Source organism: Hemiscyllium ocellatum, chromosome 37, assembly GCF_020745735.1.
Source record: "Hemiscyllium ocellatum isolate sHemOce1 chromosome 37, sHemOce1.pat.X.cur, whole genome shotgun sequence".
Taxonomy (NCBI): Eukaryota; Metazoa; Chordata; class Chondrichthyes; order Orectolobiformes; family Hemiscylliidae; genus Hemiscyllium; species Hemiscyllium ocellatum.
In genome coordinates this window covers 26,762,695-26,783,789 of record NC_083437.1, presented here as the reverse complement: position 1 = coordinate 26,783,789, position 21,095 = coordinate 26,762,695, and the positions used below count along the sequence as shown (strand labels likewise).

Sequence of the window (21,095 nt, the reverse complement as noted above, 5' to 3'; positions counted from 1 at the left end):
TGTCTCCCATTGTGAGGGAAGATCCTATATCTTCCCTCAGAATTCCTGATAAATTATCTGGCTGGAACCAGTTCCAGCTCAGATGCCCCACCACATTCAGATTGTTTTGTTTCTACAAAAATGGTCTGAAATCTCTTGACTAGAGCAGTTCAAATGGAATCCTGTGGCTGAAGACCAAGGAAATATCTGAGCTAAACTAAGGCACTCAATGTTTGTTACGACTCAGTAACCACTTCAGGCTCAGACCAAGCAAGGACAGCAGATTTCCTTCTTACAGGAGATTTGTGATTCAGTTGGAATCTGATGACAATCTGATAGCTGCATACTCACTTTTACTGAGACCTGTTTCTTTCTTCCATGATTTTTAAACCAAAAGCAAATTCTCAAACTCCGCTGCTAAGATTGAACTAATGTTCTTTGGATTATCTAATCCTGTGACATAGTTTCCAAATAACTATGGCCCTTCACAGAGAGTTTGCCACATTCAATTTGCCCTCACCGGGCTATTTCGCCTCCATACCCCACCTTCCACAATGTAGTTTGCCCTCTTCACTGAAGAGTTTCTCCCCTCACAGTGTTGTTTGACCTTCTGAAGTATCTGTACCTGCTGACTGAAGGTCACTGTCCTCCTTCGACTGTTGTCACCACTGTTTCCAAGGTAGCTGTTTGGAATACTCAATGTTTCGGGTCTTTTGAGAATTCCTGATCCTGGATTTCTCATGGCAACAAGTGAGGCATCCTGTAGACTCCCTGGATTCTCAGTCATCACCGACGGTCCTATTTCCTCATTTTCCACCTCATCAGGTATCCGGGGAAGACTTGCGCTCAATGTGTGTCTGGGAAAACTGATGTATTGGTCATTGGCCCCTGTGTAGCAGTCAATGAGGACAGTGTCAATATAAGAGGTCCCATAGGATGAGGCAAATTCATTAATCCCTGTCAGGGAGCTGTCACGGCTCAGAAAGCTCCCATACTTGGGAGTCAGGGGGCTCAGTGGGGAAATAGGACTGGTCATGCTGGTGTACATCCGAGTGGCATTCTGACTGGCACTCTGGCCTCCACCTTCTTCCAGAGCCATTGGTGGAGAGGGGGGTAGAGCGAGGCTGGGACTCTTCATCACTTTCTTCTTTTTTCCCTGTGGGTTCAGCCGCTTTTCTGGGATACTGGTTAGTGTCAGGATAGTGGTGATGGTCAATGTTACCGCAGTGAAAATGTAGACAACCCGAAGCTGACCTCCTAGCACCTTTCCAAAATTTGTTTGGTCCCACTTGATCCCACCAATGATGTAACCGAATCCGCCTCCCAGACCTAGAGCAATTTAAAAGAAAGACATAATGCAGCAAAACATTGGAAAAAATATCATTGCAAGTCTCAATGGTTATGTGACACAACATCGCACTGTGCAACAAAGATAAAGTGGAAGGCAGGGCAAGTGTTGGCATTAGGATAAATAGAGGATAGAGGATTTTTAAAAATTATTTTGAGAATATAGGCATTATTCACTAGGCCAGCATTTATTTCTCATTCCTAAATGCCCTTGAGAAGGCAGCGGTGAATATCTACATTCCATCCAGTATAGGAATGCCTACAGTGCTGTTAAAGAGGAGATTCTAATGTTTTGACCCAGTTCCAGTGAAGGAACAGTGATATAGTTCCAATTCAGGATGATGCATGTCTTGAGGGGGAACTTGCAATTGGTGATGTTCACATGCATCTGCTGGTCATGGGCCTTCTAGGAGGTAGAGGTTTGGGGTTTGGAAGGTGTGATTCAAGGAACGGTAGCAAGTTTCTAAAGTGCACCTCATAAAGGGTATGCACTATTGGCAGTTGGCAGTGTGTACCACTGGTGGCGGGAGTGAATGCTTAAGGTGGTTGGAGCATTGTTGACCAAGTGGGCTACTTTGTGGTGATGAGCTTCATGAATTTTTTGGAGCTGTACTCAGCTAGGCAAGTGAAGAATGTTCCATCACACTCCTAACTTGTGTCTTGGAGAAGGTGGGCAGGCTTTGGGGAGTGAGGAAGTGAATTACTTGCTGCAGAGTTCCCAGACTCTGACCTGCTCCTGTAGCCACTGTATTTATATAACTAGTCTGCTTAAGTTTCTTGTCAAAGGTAATCTTCAGCATAATGATGAGGCATTTAACAAAGACATTGCCATTGAACGTCACAGGGAGGTGGCTAGCTTCTCACATATTGGAGGTGGTCCATGTCTGGCACATATGGTACTTGCCACTTACCAGCCCATTCCTGAATGTTAGCCAAGTCAGGATGCATGCAGACACACTGCTTTAGTACCTAAGGAGTCGCAAATGGCACTGTACATTGTGAAATTACCGGCATAGTCTCCAGTTCTGGCCTTGTGTTGGAGAGAGGTCATCAATGAAGCAATGGAAGTTGGCTTTTGACCAAGTCATTACTCTGAAGTATTCCTGCAGCCATGTCCTAAGATTGAGATGTTTGGTCTCTGGCAACCACAACCATCATCCATTGAGCTAGCAATGACTCCAACTGGGGAAATATTTTCTCCCTGATTTGCACTGCTTTAATTTTTGCTAGTACGCCTTGATGTAATGCTCTGTGCATTTGGAGGCTGAGAGGCTAGATGAAGTCAGGGGTTGGAAGAGGACAAATTGAGTGCCATTTTAAAGAGCTGATGCAGGAAATGGAAATGTCATACTGGGAAAGTCTCTGACTGGACCCTAGGTTCTGACTTGACCTCAGAATCTGTCTAACGACTTGTGAAGCAATGAAAGAGGTGATGCTAAATTGAGACTGACCTGCCAGGAGTGCATGGATATTCAGGCCTCGGTCCTGATCCTCTGGGCAGCAGACATCCATCATGTAGGCATGGCTTGGGTTGTCTGCTGAGTCAGCACTGAAATCCATTAATACCACACCACAGATAGTCAGAATGATGCCCCACTTGTGATTAGTGACAGTGTCAGCAACAGTAAGACCAATGTCCTTGCCGTTGAGTAGTAGTGAGAGACCAATCAGTGCACCTGGGACAGAACAACATAGACTTAGGATCAAATCCAGACCAGAAACAAATTCAGAACTGGATTAAGTCCAAAACAGGATCAAGTGTGTGAAGGGTCGACATGATGACAGGATCAAACCAGGACCAGGATCAAACCCAGGTAATCCCAGCAACAGAATCTAAACTAACAACAGGTTCAAACAGAATCTAATGTGGAAACCGGGTTAAACTCAGATTAAACATGGGACAAAATAAACCCAAATACAGAATCAAGCCAGGGTATGGATAAGCATGCTCAGAATAAAACTGAAATGGGAACAACAGAAACAGACAAAACAGAAACAGATCTTCTCTTTTAACACATAACTCTCTATCCTTCAACACTACAACACTCCTTCTCCCCATTTACTTCAATACTTTCTCAATTTAGAAATACAAAGTCATTTATTCTCTGTTACAGTATCTTCCCTGGTAATTCCTACTCTTCTCAATTATGCTTTGAATGAGAGTTCTCAGCAACCACCCTCATCCTGTTTAGCTAACATTTCCAGATCTTGAACCCTTCATTGCAATGAACCTAAGTCTCTTAATTTCCTGCAAAATTCCCATTTGGTTCAGAAACCCCACCCAAAACCAAGGAGTTTTCCTTGGAACTGAAGCACACCTGAGGTTCTGAGTCTCTGTAACTCACCAATTGCCAGAACCAGGATGAAGGGTCTGCGTCGGCCAAAGGGAGAACAGCAGCTGTCACTCCAGGCACCCAATACAGGTTGAACCAGGAACCCTGCAACCACAAACAACACAGAATGAGACTGACACCTCCCACAAATACTCGCACAGTATGTGACACCACCCTGTCCTGACCAATACTCCCACAATATGCAACACCATCCTCTCTTGACAAATACCCCCACAGTATGTAACACCATTCATTCCTATAAATTCTGCACACAGTGTAACACCATCCCCACCCAAAAAATGCACCCACAGTGTGTAACTCTGTTCTTCCCCTCAAATACCCCCAAGACATATAATAACTCCTCTACTCAAACACTCTGGCAATACACATCCACACAATGCCTTGCAATTACCTTGCAATTATGTAGCAGTGAATTGTCTCCCACAAACTGTTCGCATTGAAATGCTGCACCCCTTCATGACGTCGCCCCCAAATTTACAATTCTTTCTACTTTATCTGCCTTTCACTCCTGTTTCCCTTCATTTTCCTAGTCCTCTTCTCATGCCCCTCCAATTATAAATGAATGCTTCCACTGTTACTGAGGATACTGGAATGTCTGTATCTCCACAAGTGTCACATATGTCATCATTTAGATGGAAATTATGTTAGTACTTGGGGGAGAAAGGAATAAAAAGTTATGCTGATAACATGATAGGAAGAGGAACGCGATAAGCTAATTGCTGAACATTAGTTTTAAAGTTCTTCGAGTCATAGAGGTCTCCAACACAGAAAAAGCCCCTTTTGAAAGCCAACATACCAATTGCCTTCTTTACTGCCTGATGTACCAACATGCTCACTTTTAGTGACCGGGTCACGAGGACACCATGGTCTTGTTGCACATTCCCCTCTCTCAATGTATAGCCATTCACATAATAATCTGCTGTCCTGTTTTTGCTACCAAAGTGGATAACTCCACATTTATTTACATAATACTATATCTGACATGCCTTTGGCCCACTCAGCCTGTCCAAATCCCAATGAAGCATCTCTGCATCCTCCTCACATCTCACCCTTCTATCCAGCTTTGATTCATTTGAAAATTTTGGAGAAGTTACATTTAGTTCCCTCATTTAAATCACTAAGCTATAATGTGAATAGCCAGGGTCTTAACACTGACCCCTGCAGTATTCCACTCCTCATTGCCTGCCATTCAAAAAGACCCATTTGTTCCTACTCCTTGTTTCCTGTTTGCAATCCAGCTTTCAATCCATGTCAGTATGCTACCCACAATCCCACGAACTTCAATTTTAAACACTAATCTCTTAAGTGGGATTTTGTTGAAAATCTTCTGAAAATCCAAATAAATCATATCCATAGTCGCCCCCTTATTAACTCTACTAGCTGCATCCTCAAAGAATACCAGTGGATTGTTCAAACATGATTTCCCTTTTGTAAATCCATGCTGACTCTGTCCAATCCTGCCAATATTTTCCAAGTATTCTATTAAGTCTTTAATAATGGACGCAAGCATTTTCCCATTTGCGATGTCAGGTTGACTCATCTACAAATTCCCGCTTTCTCGCTTCCTTCCTTTTTGAGTGACAGGGTTACATTAGCTCCCCTCCAATTGGTAGGAACTGTTCCAAAGTCTATAGAATCTTGCAACACGACCACCAATGTATCCAGTATTTTCAGGACCACTTTCTTAATTACTTTGGGATGTAGATTATCAGGCTCTGGGGATTTATTAGCGTTCAATCCCACCTATTTCCTTTATACCATTTCGTTTTCAATAATGATTTCCTTCAGTTCCTCCCTCTCACTAAACCCTGGGTTGTCCAACATTTCTGGTTTGTTATTTACATCCTGCTTTGTAAACCCAGAATCAAAATATGCATTTGAGTGGTAAGCCATTTCTTTGTTCTTCAATACAAATGCCTCTGTTTCTGACTGTAAGGGACCTATGTTTGTCTTCACGAATCTTTCCTTAATTATATACCCTTAACAAATTGTTGACTGGTTTATATTTCACAGGGTTGAAAATGTGTTGCTGGAAAAGCGCAGCAGGTCAGGCAGCATCCAAGTAGCAGGAGAATCGACGTTTCGGGCATGAGCCCTTCTCAGAAATGAGGAAAGTGTGTCCAGCAGGCTAAGATAAAAGGTAGGGAGGAGGGACTTGGGGGAGGGGTGTTGGAAATGCAATCGGTGGAAGGACGTTAAGGTGAGGGTGATAGGCCAGAGTGGGGGTGGGGGCAGAGAGATCAGGAAGAAGATTGCAGGTTAGGAAGGTGGTGCTGAGTTCGAGGGTTGGGACTGAGACAAGGTGGGGGGAGGGGAAATGAGGAAACTGGAGAAATCTGAGTTCATCCTTTGTGGTTGGAGGGTTCCTAGGTGGAAGATGAGGTGCTCTTCCTCCAGCCGTCGTGTTGCTATGGTCTGGTGATGAAGGAGTCCAAGGACCTGCATATCCTTGTCTCCCCAGTATAGAGGAGGCCACATCGGGTGCTGTGGATGCAGTAAATGATGTAAGTGGAGGTGCAGGTGAATTTGTGGCGGATATGGAAGGATCCCTTGGGGCCTTGGAGGGAAGTAAGGGGGGAGGTGTGGGCGCAAGTTTTACATTTCTTGCGGTTGCAGGGGAAGGTACCGGGAGTGGAGGTTGGGTTGGTGGGGGTGTGGACCTGACGAGGGAGTCGCGGAGGAAGTGGTCTTTTCAGAACGCTGATAGGGGAGGGGAGGGAAATATATCCCTGGTGGTGGCGTCCGTTTGGAGGTGGCGGAAATGATGACGGATGATACGATGTTTATGGAGGTTGGTGGAGTGGTAGGTGAGGACCAGTGGGGTTCTGTCCTGGTGGCGATTGGAGGGGCGGGGTTCGAGGGTGGAGGAGCGGGAAGTGGAGGAGATGCAGTGGAGAGCATCGTCGATAACGTCTGGGGGGAAATTGCGGTCTTTGAGGAAGGAGGCCATCTGGGTTGTACGGTATTGGAACTGGTCCTTCTGTTGAAGGAATTGGAAATATGGGATGGCATTTTTACAGGGGGCAGGTGGGAGGAGGTGTAGTCTAGGTAGCTGTGGGAGTCGGTCAGCTTATAGTAAATGTCCGTGTTGATTCGGTCGCCCGAGATAGAAATGGAGAGGTCTAGAAAGGGGAGGGAGGAGTCTGAGACGGTCCAGGTAAATTTGAGGGCAGGTTGGAAGGTGTTGGTAAAGTGGATGAACTGTTCAACCTCCTCGTGGGAGCACGAGGCAGCGCCGATACAGTCATCGATGTAGCGGAGGAAAAGGTAAGGGGTGGTGCCAGTGTAGCTGCAGAAGATGGACTGTTCCACATATCCTGCGAAGAGGCAGGCATAGCTGGGGCCCATGCAGGTGCCCATGACTACTCCTTTGGTTTGGAGGAAGTGGGACGATTGGAAAGAGAAGTTGTTCAGGGTGAGGACCAGTTCAGTCAGTCGAAGGAGGGTGTCAGCAGAAGGGTACTGGTTGGTACGGCGGGAAAGGAAGAAGCGGAGGGCTTTGAGTCCTTCGTGATGGGGGATGGAGGTGTACTGGGACTGGATGTCCATGGTGAAGATAAGGCATTGGGAACCGGGGAAGCGTAAATCATGGAGGAGGTGGAGGGCGTGGGTGGTGTCCCGAACGTAGGTTGGGAGTTCTTGGACTAAGGGGGACAGGACTGTGTCGAGGTATGCAGAGAAGAGTTCGGTGGGGCAGGAGCAAGCTGAGACAATGGGTCAGCTGGGGCAGTCAGGTTTGTGGATTTTGGGCAGGAGGTAGAAACAGGCGGTGCAGGGTTGTGGGACTAAGAGGTTGGAGGCGGTGGATGAGGTGATGCGGTTATGGATGGTCTGGGAGATTATGGTTTGGTGGTGGGATGTGAGGTAGCAGATGCAGTAAATGATGTGTGTGGAGGTACAGGTGAATTTGTGGTGGATATGGAAGGATCCCTTGGGGCCTTGGAGGGAAGTAAGGGGGGAGGTGTGGGTGTAAGTTTTGCATTTCTTGTGGTTGCAGGGGAAGTGGACCATACTGTACAGTTCGTCTGGTAAACCCATTTGTAGGAGGATAGGAGTGACATAAGCTGTTGCGATTGCATAGCTGAACTCAATCCCAAACAGAATACACCCGTTGAAAAGCAATTCCCAGAAGGAGTGTGGCCTTCTCTATATTGGGGAGACAGGCTGCCTACTTGCGGAACGTTTCAGAGAACACCTCTGGGACACCCGGACCAACCAACCCAACCACGCCGTGGCTCAACACTTCTACTCCCCCTCCCACTCGACCAAGGATATCCAGGTCCTTGGACTCCTCCATCGCCAGACCATGGCACACAACGGCTGGAGGAAGAGCGCCTCATTTTCCACCTAGGAACCCTCCAACCACGAGGGATGAACTCAGATTTCTCCAGTTTCCTCATTTCCCCTCCCCCCAACTTGCCTCAGTCCAACCCTCGAACTCAGCACCACCTTTCTAACCTGCAATCTTCTTCCTGACCTCTCCAACCCCACTCCCACTCCGGCCTATTACCCTCACCTTAACCTCCTTCTACCTATCGCATTTCCAACACCCCTCCCCCAAGTCCCTCCTCCCTACCTTTTATCTTAGCCTGCTGGGCACACCCTCCTCATTCCTGAAGAAGGGCTCATGCCCGAAACGTCGATTCTCCTGCTCCTTGGATGTTGCCTGACCTGCTGCGCTTTTCCAGCAACACATTTTCAGCTCTGATCTCCAGCATCTGCAATCCTCACTTTCTCCTGCATTTGACAGGGTGCCCTTTTCATTTCTTAAATCATAGAGTTACATGTGTACTCTTACAATCTAAAGGAATGGTTACGCAATCAATCAAAGCTTGGATGATTTGTGTTTGCAAAGTTCTCAGAACATCCTTTAAGCCTCTTAGATATAAAAACTCTGGTCTTGGGGACTTGTTACTCCTTGGTGCCAGTGAGCCCTTTTCATGGTACAGGTTGGCTCCTCAGTACACAGAAGCATTTGTCTAGTCAAAGTCACATATCCTTCCATCCATTGCAGATCCAAAAGCAGGACTAGGCCTCACCATTTAACTATACATAGCACCCATGAATATACACTGAGGAAAAACATCATACCTAATATGGGACTGATGAACCAAACCATGCTGTACAGTTCGTCTGGTAAACCCATCTGTAGGAGGATAGGAGTGACATAAGCTGTCTCCATTGCATAGCTGAACTCAATCCCAAACAGAATACACCCATTGAAAAGTAATTCCCAGAAGGAGTGTCGTGGTGGGATGTCACTGAAGTCAATTAGCTCAATGGGAATGGGAGTATTGGGAGGAGGAGGTGGGGATGGCCGGATGAACTTCCTTCTCTTTGGATGCCGTTTGTAATTGTTAGCACGATGACTTATGTGTTGGGCAGTTGAATGGGGGAAGGTGCAGGCTGGAGGGCACCAGTTTGCCTGAGAAGTTGGGTTCGGAAAAAGGGCATCGCTGGGGGTGGTTGTGTTTGGGGAGGTCATCATATCGCCCTGGAATCTTTCCTCCGATTAACTTCTTTCTGCAGAGGAAAGAAAGAAAACTGTTGGGTTATGTTTTTGATAACTCATTCACAAGCAACTGTTTAAAAATTACCTGGCAGCTCCCTAATTCCTGCAACAGTCCTCCTGATTGGAGGAATTGGAGAGGAACAGCCCCCACCCCACCCCCACCCCACAAATACACATACCTTGCGAGTGGCCCAAAAAATGCCTTCAAAATGACAAATGTTTTCTCAGTTTGAGACTCCCCCAAAGACAAAATTAGGAGTTATGAATGTCAGACAGTCCAACGGGAAATTCCAGAGAAACATCTTAAGCCAGAGAATTGGTAGATTGTGGAATTCATCTTCACATGGTTGAGATGGATTAATGTAAGAGAAATTCAAATAAACACGTGAGGGAGAGGAGAATCAAAAGAAATACCAATTGATTGAAAGAAGTAGGTGAGGAGGAAGTTAGCATGGAGCATACAAACTGACATGGATCAATTAGACTGAATGGCATGTTCCTGAGCAATCAATTCTATTTAATTCTAGATCATCCAATAGACATTTCTCTTTCCCTATGTGTTGAGCCGTTAAAGGTTAAAGTCATACCCATCCTGTGTTGGCCCAGCAGAGAATTAGGACAAAGGCTTTTGGTGTGAGTGACTCAGTTGTTGGCAGAGGTTAACAGAGGCCCTGCAGTCAGGTAAGGGGCTTTGCTTCCAATAATCCTTTTCAATTTTGCTCAGATTAATTTTGCTCCTGGAGGTGCTATTGAGTCTGATGTCCTGAGGGAGATCCTGAGCTCTCCTGACCCAAGGCAGGATTCCTCCATTCTGAAACCAGCTTCAGGATGTTCAGTTGGCACAGTAACAGCAGCAAGGTGCTCCCATTTGAGAGGAAACCTTCAGATATGGAAGCAGAATAAAGAAAGATTTACTCAATTATTGGGTGAATAGGAATGTTACTGAGCAGAGAGATTTGTCCTACACTATCTCCAGAAATAAAATGAAGGCTGATCTTTTCCATTAACAAATGGAAATACCATTGCTGCAGGAAACACTCAGCAAGTGAATCAGGATCTGTGCAGCGTTACCCTTTCAGGTGCAGACCTTCTGCATTTCTCTACCTAACTGTCAGACTATATTAAGGGTTCAACTGAGGCCAATCTATAGTGAGTGTGGGACAAAAGATGGGATACCCCTGTCCCATACTCCTAAACCAGTTGAACTGAGGTCAGTGTGCTCAGCACACACTTTCAGATTGAGGTCTCAACATGTAAAACATTGTGGAGGTCAGAACACCCAATCTGGGAACCTTACTGTGATCCCAGATGGATCTGTCAATAAAAGATGGGAAACTGTGATACAGTTTCTATGACACAGAGTTTGTTTGGGTGTAAAAAACTAAACTCAAATTCCAATGGAGACCAGGAAACTGAAAATAGACTTCAGTTATTAAGAAGTGAAAATGACTACAAAAATGACTGTGTGGGGGAAGGGGTGTGTGAGGGAAGGACGTTGAGGGGAGGAGAGTGCAGAGAGCTGGTCAGGGTTAATAAATGAGAAAAGAGAGCTATCTACTAATCTTCTTCCAGGTCAGAGATATAGAGAATGGATTAAGGGCACTTGCACTCTCTCCAGACTCTCACTGTCATACTTCCATTTCCTGGCAGCATCTGTGGAGAGAATAATAAAGTTAATGTTCGAGTCCAGTGACCTTCATCAGAACTTTGTGATGAAGGGTCGCTGGAATTGAAGTGTTAACTTGATTGTTCTTTCAATAGATGCTGCCAGACCTACTGAGTTTCTCCAGCAATTTATGTTTTGTTTCAGATTCCCAGTATCCACAGTTCTTTGTTTTTCTTCAAACTACATTCTCTTGCTTACAGTCACATTTGAATTCCTTCAATCACTCTTTTATATAGTCGTACTCACTCCCACACTTGTGCACAATTGTTTATGCACTTATATTCACAAACACATTCACATTCCTTAATCCACTTAGTCTCACACTTACCATGCACTCACACACAAATATAGAAGGGATTTTTTGTGACAGAGATGTGCTAACTATGACCCATTTGCCACATAGTAGCTTCATAACTCTAACTAGCTGTATTTTGCAACCTCATGTATATAACTTGTATAATCAGATTGCTTTAAGTCCTGAAGCTGATACATCATGAAAAAACGAACCAGGATTTCTACAGAATGATGTTTTAGGCAAGGCGACGTTATTAACAGTTTCCACAATTGACTGCCTGGGAGAGCTGATATATTGCTGCTTAGATCCCTGTGTAAGTGATACAAGAGGTAGAGGAGAAGGAATAGCAGGCCTGTGATGGAGCAGCTCTGTAGCGCCTTTCTCATTGCCACACTGCTGCGAACAAGCAATCTGCAAAATTCTGTCAATTTAAGACATGGTTTTAAAAAAATGCTGCTGTGAATTAACAATTAATAGAATCAATAACTCTTCCTGGTGTGTAAAACAATCTCCCTGAAAGTTATTATCATACATCCTTAAATAACAGCATTTCACACCTTGATTTAAATATTTTGCATTTACTGCAGTCACCCGCAGATTGCTCTTGTTATGTCTGATCACTCCATTTACCCACACTCTCTCATTGTTTCAGTATTTTCACTTGCTTGCTTTGAATAAAAGGAGGCTGTAAAATGCCCAGAGTTAACAATAGCCCCTCCGCCAGTCAGGCTCCCTCACCCTACAGCAGTCTAAGCATGTGAGACGGAGAGACAAACTGCATCGTAACTGGAACCCCATCGCCCAACCTCCTCACCAGATTAGGCTGCTCATGTTTCTCAACAGCCTGCACACAAAAGCTAAGTCTGAGATTGGTGTAATTACCTCTGGCTAGGCTGCTTCTTACATCCTGTTCCTGGGGTGGAGAGTTCTGGCCTGCTCCTCCTCCTCCTGCATGTTTCCTTTTTTCAGTCACTCATTGTTTCTCAATTTCTCTCTCTCTCTCTTTCTCTCTCTCCGCCCGCATTATGCCATCACACTGCAGCGTGCACTGCTGAAGGCAGCCCAGATCCTAACACTGGACTAGTACCAGCACAAGAGGCAGGTGCAATCCTACTAGCCAATGGGAAGGCAAGGCTCAGACACAAACCTTGCTTCTTACAAAGTCTGTGTCTGGATAATAAGATGCCAATTCACCAATCGCAGGGCAGAGAACAAATCTCAACATTCAGGGCCCGCAGAATTAAAACAGGGAAAATCTGTGCAGCAAAGAGATGAATAATCCTTTCCTTTACGTCACCCTCCGTGTTCTTTGAGTTTTTAAGCATGTGTATATTATCTGTGTTATATACATCATCTCTGTATAAATTGACATTGTGTTTCTGCAGATATCAAGGTGTCCTTTTATTATTCTTAATAGATGTAGACATCACTGGCATGGCCAGCATTTGTTGCCCATCTCTAGTTGCCCTTGAACTGAATGGTTCTCTGTGTGATTTTATGGGACAGTTAAAAGTGACCACATTGCTGTAGATCTGGAGTCAGATGTAGGCTAGGCCAGGCCAGGTAAGGATAAGAGATTTCCCTTTCGGGAACTAAAGGGCAAGAATGAACCAGATAGGTTTTTAAGGACAATGGTTTGCCATTAGGAGAATTTCACCATCTGCTGTGGTGGGATTCAAACCCGTGTCACATTAGCCTGGGGACCAGTCAACAAATATTCCCACTATGTTGCCATCTCCTGTTCCTGACTCCATTTCTCCCTCCTTGTAAACTCTCCATCCTCTATTCTTAATCACCCCTTGATTTTGCCATCTGGTGTGGTCTTGCTAGTCCCATCATATAAATTACAGATAAGACCATCTCAACTTGTTTCTGTGTATCATTCACCATCCACATCCTTCTTCCCCAACCTGAGCTTACTTTCTTCTGTATCTGTGCGGAAAAAACGTTCTCCATTTCACCCACAACTACATTTTCGAAATCCTACCCATTAACCATTGTTCATCTGTTTGCCACTAATTTCTGCAGGTATACTTTTGCTCAATCATAAGCTCATTTCCATTTCTGATGGATACCCTAGTCCTAATAAAACTATTGCTCACTCTCATGTAACTCTTCCACCAGTATGGTCCTCATATCTGCTTCATAATGTCAAGGGACATACAGATGAAAGAATTTGGCAAACAATGATTTCCATGTCCATTCCAGACCTTGCTGCACCATGAAAAACACAGTTAGATCTTCCTCTTTTCTGTCAAAACTCTTTAGTTCAGGATTGTATTGGAAAGTAAGGATAATTACTTGATTCTTGTTTCTACAGCTGTCTTGTTAAACCACTCCCTTCTGTTCCTTTCATCCTTCACCTTATTCACCACCCAACTTGACTCCTCTTAAAATACTTATTTTATCTGTTTTGCATTTAAAGCCCTCTATCTGCGTAAAATTATTCTCATAGAGACTGGTTATTAATTTAATAAATAAATACGGTAGATGGAGTCGCCTTAAGGCGGTTAAAATAAGTGCAAGGAGATTTTACTTCTTTGTCAATAAACTCGAGATACTTCAATCACTCTCTCTTCCACTGGCTTACCTGGTCAAACTTCCTAGAATGAATTCCCCTCTACAACATTCCTATAGCTCAAAATGTACATCTTTCTCTAGTTTGCCTCCTAATTCTGGTCACTGCATTATGAGAAGGATGTGGAAGCTTTGGAAAGGGTGCAGAGGAGATTTACTAGGATGTTGCCTGGTATGGAAGGAATGTCTTACGAGGAAAGGCTGAGGGCCTTTAGGCTGTTCTCATTAGAGAGAAGAAGGTTGAGAGGTGACTTAATAGAGACATACAAGATAATCAGAGGGTTAGATAGGGTGGACAGGGAGAGCCTTTTTCCAAGTATGGGGACAGCAAACACGAGGGGACACAACTTTAAAGTGAGGGGAGATAGGTATAAGACAGATGTGAGGTAGTTTCTTTCCTCAGAGAGCAGTAAGGGTATGGAATGCTTTGCCTGCATCGGTAGTAGATTCGCCAAGTTTAAGTGCATTTAAGTCAACATTGGACAGGCAAATGGACGTACATGGAATAGTGTAGGTGGGATGGGCTTCAGATTTGTACAACAGGGTGGCGCAACATCGAGGGCCGAAGGGCCTGTACTGCGCTGTAATGTTCTATATGTTCCCTCTGTTCATGTCCTCTCTGAGTTTATCTAGGCCATGAGACACACTTCCTGTTCTCATGATCCTATTTCCACTGAAGTATTCACCACCCAACTTCTCCTGATGCCGATGTCAGGTGATATTTTTATTAGTCTCTTTCTTTAAATCTGTCACCATCACCTCTCTTTGAAAAAAGGTCTCCTAATCCCAACTTCCTTATAAACTACCATCCCATCTCCAACTTGCATCTCATTTTAAAAGTCATAGAATATGTTGGGGCCTGCCAAATTCATTCCCATCTTTCCAGGAACTTGTGTTTGGACTTTTCCATCTAGGTTTCTGTCCTTATCAGCTATCATAACAACTCACGGTCACAGTGACCTCTTAAAGAGCGGTGGTCCGAAAGCTAGTGCTTCCGAATAAACCTGTTGGACTATGACCTGGTGTTGTGTCATTTTTAACTTTGTCCACCCCAGTCCAACACCAGCACCTCCAAGTCATGAACTTTCCTTTATCATCCTTCTGTGGTCTTTGGCACAATCAACCTCCTTCAACATTTCTCATTGAAATGAATGGGGCAGCTCCTACTTGGTTTTATTCTTATCTAGTTGTAGCCAATGAATCACTTGTAATGGTTTCTCTTTCTGCCCTCACAGCGTTATGTCTGGAGTATTCAGGATCTGATCTTAGCCATTCTAGTTCTCATTTAAATGTTGCTCCTTCATGACATCATTTAATAAAGACATAAATTTTCATATATGTGCTGACAACACGAGAATCTTAGAATCCCTACAGTGCAGAAAGAAGCGATTTGGCCTATCAAGTCTGCACTTATCCTTTGAAGAGCATCCAGCTCATCCTACCTCTGTAACTCTGCATTTATCATGACTGATCCACCTAATCTGCACATCCCTGGATACTCGGGGGCAATTCAGCATGACCAATTCATCTAACCAGCACGTGTTTGGATTGAGGAAAGAAACCGGACTATCCAGCAGAACCCATACGGACACGGGGTGAACATGCAAATGCTATACAGACAGTCATCCAAGGCTGGAATCGAACCCAGGTCCTTGGCGCAGGGTTAACCAATGTGCAACTGTGCTTCCCTCGCTTTGTTTCTCTAACTCTTGCACTGTTGCTAAATTATCAGTCTGCAAATCTGAAATGTACCTCTAAAACTTCCACATATTCTCACCAAACTCTTTCCTGTAAGTCTTCATCTCTCAGCGTTACCCCTAAGCCCCAGCCCTACAGTTTAGGTATGTCAAACATTGTGCTGCATGTCCACTCATCGAAGCCAGGATGGTTGTGAGAGTGACAGTTGATGATCCACCTTCCTGCAGTAACCCATGTCTTCCAATGCACTATTGCCTTCCATCTTATATGTTGAGCTGCCCCCTTCACAATGCCAACCTTGTGAATAAGTGGAGGGGGACAGGCAATCACTGCCCATTAACATATCCCGAGATTTTGGAGGCCAAGAGGAGCAAATCGCAAGCTGGAGCCACCAGGTAGTCACTCTGACTTTCATGTCGGGAATTGTTGCTACCTAGTTTTTCTCCAGCACATATAATTGAGGCAAATGTAGGTGCTAATGGCATGAAACACATACAAATAGGCTCTTGCTGCTCACTGGTGAGAATCTCATTTCACCATCAAACTTGGACATTTTTTGGATTTCTTTCCTCAATGTCAAGAATCTCATTTTCCAAACTTGCCATATTTTACAACTGCCTTACCGATGCTAAGTAATTCAGAAGCTGGAAAAATGCAGTTTCCTGAATTGAAATGATCTCTCTCTATTGTGCTAATTCATTACTAACTTTCAGAGCTATCCTCCAAACTTTCCTTGTATCCTATTAATCCTAACATTCCTCTACCAGTCAAGATTCAGGTCCCAATTCATGACATCTGGTATCCGTGTCTCTGTGATGGCTACTTAGACTGTACTTATTCATTTGTATTCACACTCTCAATTTATTTATTTTGTTTTGAACACTACATGCATTCTGATGCAGAACTTTTATTCTTATCCTTTTACTCTTAAAATAAATTCTAGCCATAACTGTTGATTGTTACCCTGACTTGTACTTTTTATTGCTTCCAGTCACAGTCTGTTTATCATTTCCTGTATTAAAATCTTTTTAAATTGGCCTTCATTCTGCTCTTTGACTTTTCAATTCATTCCATATTCAATTCCTTGTCTCCACTATTTAGTTTAAAATCCCATCTACTCCCACAGCTATGTATTTGGCAAGAACACTGGCCTCAGCACAGTTCAGGTGGAGCCCATTCCACTGGTACAGATCCCACTTTCCCCTAGTACTGGCACCAATGCCCTGTCAGCTCAAACCTGCTTCCCCTTAGCAGTCTTTGAGCCACACATCCATCTCTCTATTATGATTTGTCCTAGGCCAATTTGTATGTATCTTAGGTAGCAATGCGGAGATTATGACCTTTGAGGTTCTGCTTAATTTGGCACCTAGTTCCTCATACTGACCATGCAGGACATTTTCTTTGAGCTGCCCATGTCATTGCTACCTATAGACCATGACAACTGGATCCTCAGCTCCCCATTGCAAACTTCTCTTCAGCTCGAAGGACATATCCCAAACCCTGACACCATACAGGCAGCTCAGCCATCTGGACTTGTGCTGTTTGTCACAAAGACCAGTGTCAATTCCCCCTCAGTAAATTATCTCCAAACTACTGCCACATTTCTTCTTAGTCTCCCCTCATGAATAGCTTCTTGTACTGTGGTGTCATGGTCGGTTAGATCATCCATCCTAACAATTCTGTGCTCAAGAACAATTTTAATTTTAAAATCCTCATCTGTCCTTTAACTTAGCATTCCCTATCAATGTAATCTTTAATGTCTGGAATTAGTAGGAGTTGTTCAGAAATTTAACCGTGATGACATTGACTTACTCTTAGTTAATGATTTGGCCAGAGTGAAAGTTATAATTGTCTATAATTCGTCTATAATCACAGAAACTCTGAGTGAGGTTAAAGATATGGAACAGCTGCAAGAACAAGTTGCAGATATTTTTCCATATACTGCAGTGACCAGTGCCAATGACCAAACAAAGTCCATCTCCAGAGCTCAAAGTAATACCACAAAAGATGTTACAATAGGCATAACTTCATTGAAGAATTCAGATAATTCAAAAGAAGTGTTTGGTAAGTCTTCTTTAATTGTAGCTAAAAAAGCCTAACCCAGAGTCAAGCAAATTAACATAAACTGAGACTGAAAGAGTTTTGGAGTCATACAGTCATTGAGATATACAGCATGGGAACAGACCCTTCAGTCCAACCTCTCCATGCTGAGTAGATATCCCAACTCAATCTAGTCCCACCTGCCAGCACCCGTGTTATATTAAAAATAGAGTTCTGATGAGCAAGTGATTTTCCACGGACCTTTAGATGAGGAATGGATTGTTATTCGTCAAATAGTAGTACTGTTAAGGTATGGAAGAATATGTAGGAATATGGAAAACTCAAGCATTGATAAACAGGCTTTTCACGTAACTAAGACTTCATAAGGATGTTGTGTGCAATTCTGTAAAATCTGTCATACATGTCAGGTAATGGGAAAATCTCACTATCTCAATACATCACCTCAAAAGGGGCTGTGCAGCACAATGATAGTCTTCACCAAGATATGGTCAGGGGTGAAAAGATAGCTGGAGTGTAAGATGTGATGGGTGAACACATGTGGGTGTTTGATGGGACTGAGCTGTCGAGGGAATGTTACGTTGAGAGGGACATGGAGATTTCTGGGAACAGTGGGACAGATGACCAGACCAAGCGCAATGTACATGATGACTTCACATCTCTGTGAAGCAGAAATAATCATAGGCATCTGTGGCCCACATCACGCATTGCTAAGCAAGGTGAAGGGACATTGAGCTGTAAGCATAATGCAATACTTTCTTATGTATAATGATGTGGAGTTGGGCAAGAAGGGTATAAGTGCACATGCACTCTGCTACTACTCCTTCTCAGCATGACCGCTGGAATACTTGTTGAAATAAAGATCTAATGTCAAAATGGTGAAATGAATCATTCCATGGCCCTCTTTGTTGGAATGCAACATTTCTGACTCTATGAAGAAGAATGTCATGTTGTCATTTGTGAGGGATGCAACTGCTGACTGTTTCTATTGGTAAGAGCTTCTTCTGTTTCTTATGTTCTCAACAGGTTCATTGCCGAAATGAGTGATGGACCCATCCCAACTGGTGATATTGTCCAGTCGGCCCCAGTGTAACATGGCACAGGAAGAGGGAAGAGGAAGGTCACCGCAAGCAAAGCATGCAGCAGTAACACCTTAAGTGGAAGCTAAGTAGCCTCCCCACATAAAGAAATTGCAGCTGAAGAACCCTCAAGATGTGTTGAAGACTGAAGAGAATGCATATATGCACTGCTGGAGACTGAACATGTCCTACAACCTGTTATTGAACAATGCCAGCTACTGCAGTAGGACCTGTGAGCTGAAGGAGTGGGTTACCATCTTGACGCAGTGGCTGTAAGGTGACTAGTACATTGAACATTTATGCAACCGGCTCCTTCCATTGGGTATACTGGGCTGCCGTGCAGGATCTCTCAATTGTCCAGCCACAAATGCATCAAAGCCATGTCCGATGATATCTGTGCCAGATCACACCATCTCATGTCTCCAAGGTGAGGTCAGTGCTGCAACCTGGGCAGTATGATCAGTAACGTAGCTGGGTTTCCACCGTGTCAAGACAGTATTGACTGCACACACTTGGTAAGAAGGCCATATTGCAACACTGCAAAGTTTGTCTATAGAAAGGGACTTTATTCCATCAATGTCCAAATGATCTGTGATCACCAATACCATTTCATACAGGTTTTTGTCCAGTATCTTGGAAGCTGCCACAACTCTTACAGCCTTGGGAAATCTTATCTTCCTGTTATGTTTGAAGATCCAAATGTAATATAAAGTTAGTTACTGGGGGACAGGAGCAATCCTCTGTCAGTTTGGCTGATGACCTCATTACTCAGCCCCCTCACCAAGGTGCAGTGAAGATACAATGCAACCTTGTCCATGACAGATAGGCCTTTAGAGAAAAGGTTCTGCTGTTCAGACAGGGCTAGTGGAGCCTTTCAGTATACACTGGACAGAGTGTGCTGCTTAATTCCTGCATGATATGCTGTGCAGATTTGCAGCAGGCAATAAGGGGACATGATGAATGCTGAAGAAATTGGAAAGTGAGTGCAGTATTTCAAGGAGGAGGATAAAGATATTAAGCAGGAGGGACATACCCTTGTGCATGACAAAACACATGTAGCAGGACTTAATTGGCACTGGGTTTTGGTAGATGGAAGCTGGGTTAAATGAGAACTTATGAATTGTAAGAGCTATACCGCATGGAAACAGACCCTTCGGTCCAACTCATCCATGCTGACCAGACATTCTGAATTAATCTAGTCCCATTTGCCAGGATTTGGCCTATATCCCTCTAAACCCTTCCTATTCATATATCCATCCAAATGACTTTTAAATGTAATTGTACCAGCCTCCACCCTCACTACTGGCAGCTCATTCCATACAAGCACCACCCTCTGCAAGAAAACATGACACATTAGGTCCCTTTTAAATCTTGCCCTCTCATCTTAAACTTATGCCCTCTTGTTTTAGATTCCCCAACCGTGTGGAAAAGACCTCGATTATTTACCCAACCTCATGATTTTATAAATTTATGTAAGTTTGTCCTTCTGACTCCATGCTCCAGGAAAAGAAGACCCAGCCTATTCAGCCTTCCGTAGCTCAAAACCTCCAAGCTTGGTAACATCCTTGTAAATCTTTTCTGAACCCTTTCAAGTTTCACAACATCTTTCCTATAGCAGGGAAACCAGAATTGAATGCAGTATTCCAGAGGTGGTCTAACAAATGTCCCGTACAGTCTCCCAACTCCTGTACTCAATGCACTGACCAATGAAGGCGAGCATAACAAACACCTTTTTCACTACCCTGTCTACCTGCAACTCCACTTTCAAGGAACTATGAACGTGCACCCCAAGGTCTCTTTGTTTGGCAATACTCCCCAGGACCTTACTATTAAGCGTATGTGTCCTGCCCTGATTGGCCCTACCTAAATGCAGCATCTCACATTTATCTAAATTAAACCTCATCTGCCACTTTTCAGCCCATTGGCCCATCTGATCAAGGTCCTGTACTCTGAGGTAACTTTCTTCGCTGTCCACTTCACCATCAATTTTGCTGTCATGTGCAAACTTACTAACCATATATCCTATATTCACATCCAAATTATTTATATGGATGACAAAAAGCAGTGGACCTTTCTGAGAGTGCATGCAATTCTTTAGTATCCGGTGAGTGGGTAAATGTATGATTTCTAAATGCATTTGGTTCCTCTAAGTTAAGTCACAATTATAAATCATTTGAAGGCTGCATTGTCTTTGATGCCCCACAGTGAACAATGATGAGATGCCAGGCTCCAGTGAGCACTGGGGCCAGGGTTGTAGAAAGGATTGTGAGATGCTATGATCTAGTAGGGTGTGTGGCCTGATGCTTAAACAATAGTTGGGGTGGGAATGTACTGTTTTATGTGTAAAGCAGTTTGAGCTGTGTTACTGTCAAGCTGTGAGAAGTGCTGTTATGACTGCTATAGTACTACGTTGATAGCAAAGAGCAATTTCGGATTGTCAGCGCTTGACCAGGTCCACAGCTGGCTTCCAAGTGGAGCCGCTGCAAGGGATGCTGGTCTATCCTGGGACTCCCAAACAATGGCAACAGAG

The 21,095-nt window shown here is 44.0% G+C and overlaps 1 protein-coding gene across 1 annotated transcript in view; it reads right to left on the bottom strand.

Moving 5' to 3' along the window:
* The window catches only part of slc45a1 (solute carrier family 45 member 1), a 30,356-nt gene extending 20,363 nt beyond the window's left edge, over positions 1-9,993 (bottom strand). The window contains exons 1-5 of the mRNA XM_060851923.1: positions 9,780-9,993; positions 8,772-9,203; positions 3,672-3,764; positions 2,778-3,002; positions 605-1,308 (exon numbers count right to left, since the gene is read on the bottom strand). Coding sequence (XP_060707906.1) covers positions 605-1,308; positions 2,778-3,002; positions 3,672-3,764; positions 8,772-9,168 — 1,419 coding nt within the window. The 5' untranslated portion in view covers positions 9,169-9,203; positions 9,780-9,993. The remainder of the gene's footprint in view (positions 1-604; positions 1,309-2,777; positions 3,003-3,671; positions 3,765-8,771; positions 9,204-9,779) is intronic.
* Positions 9,994-21,095: the final 11,102 nt, after the last annotated feature.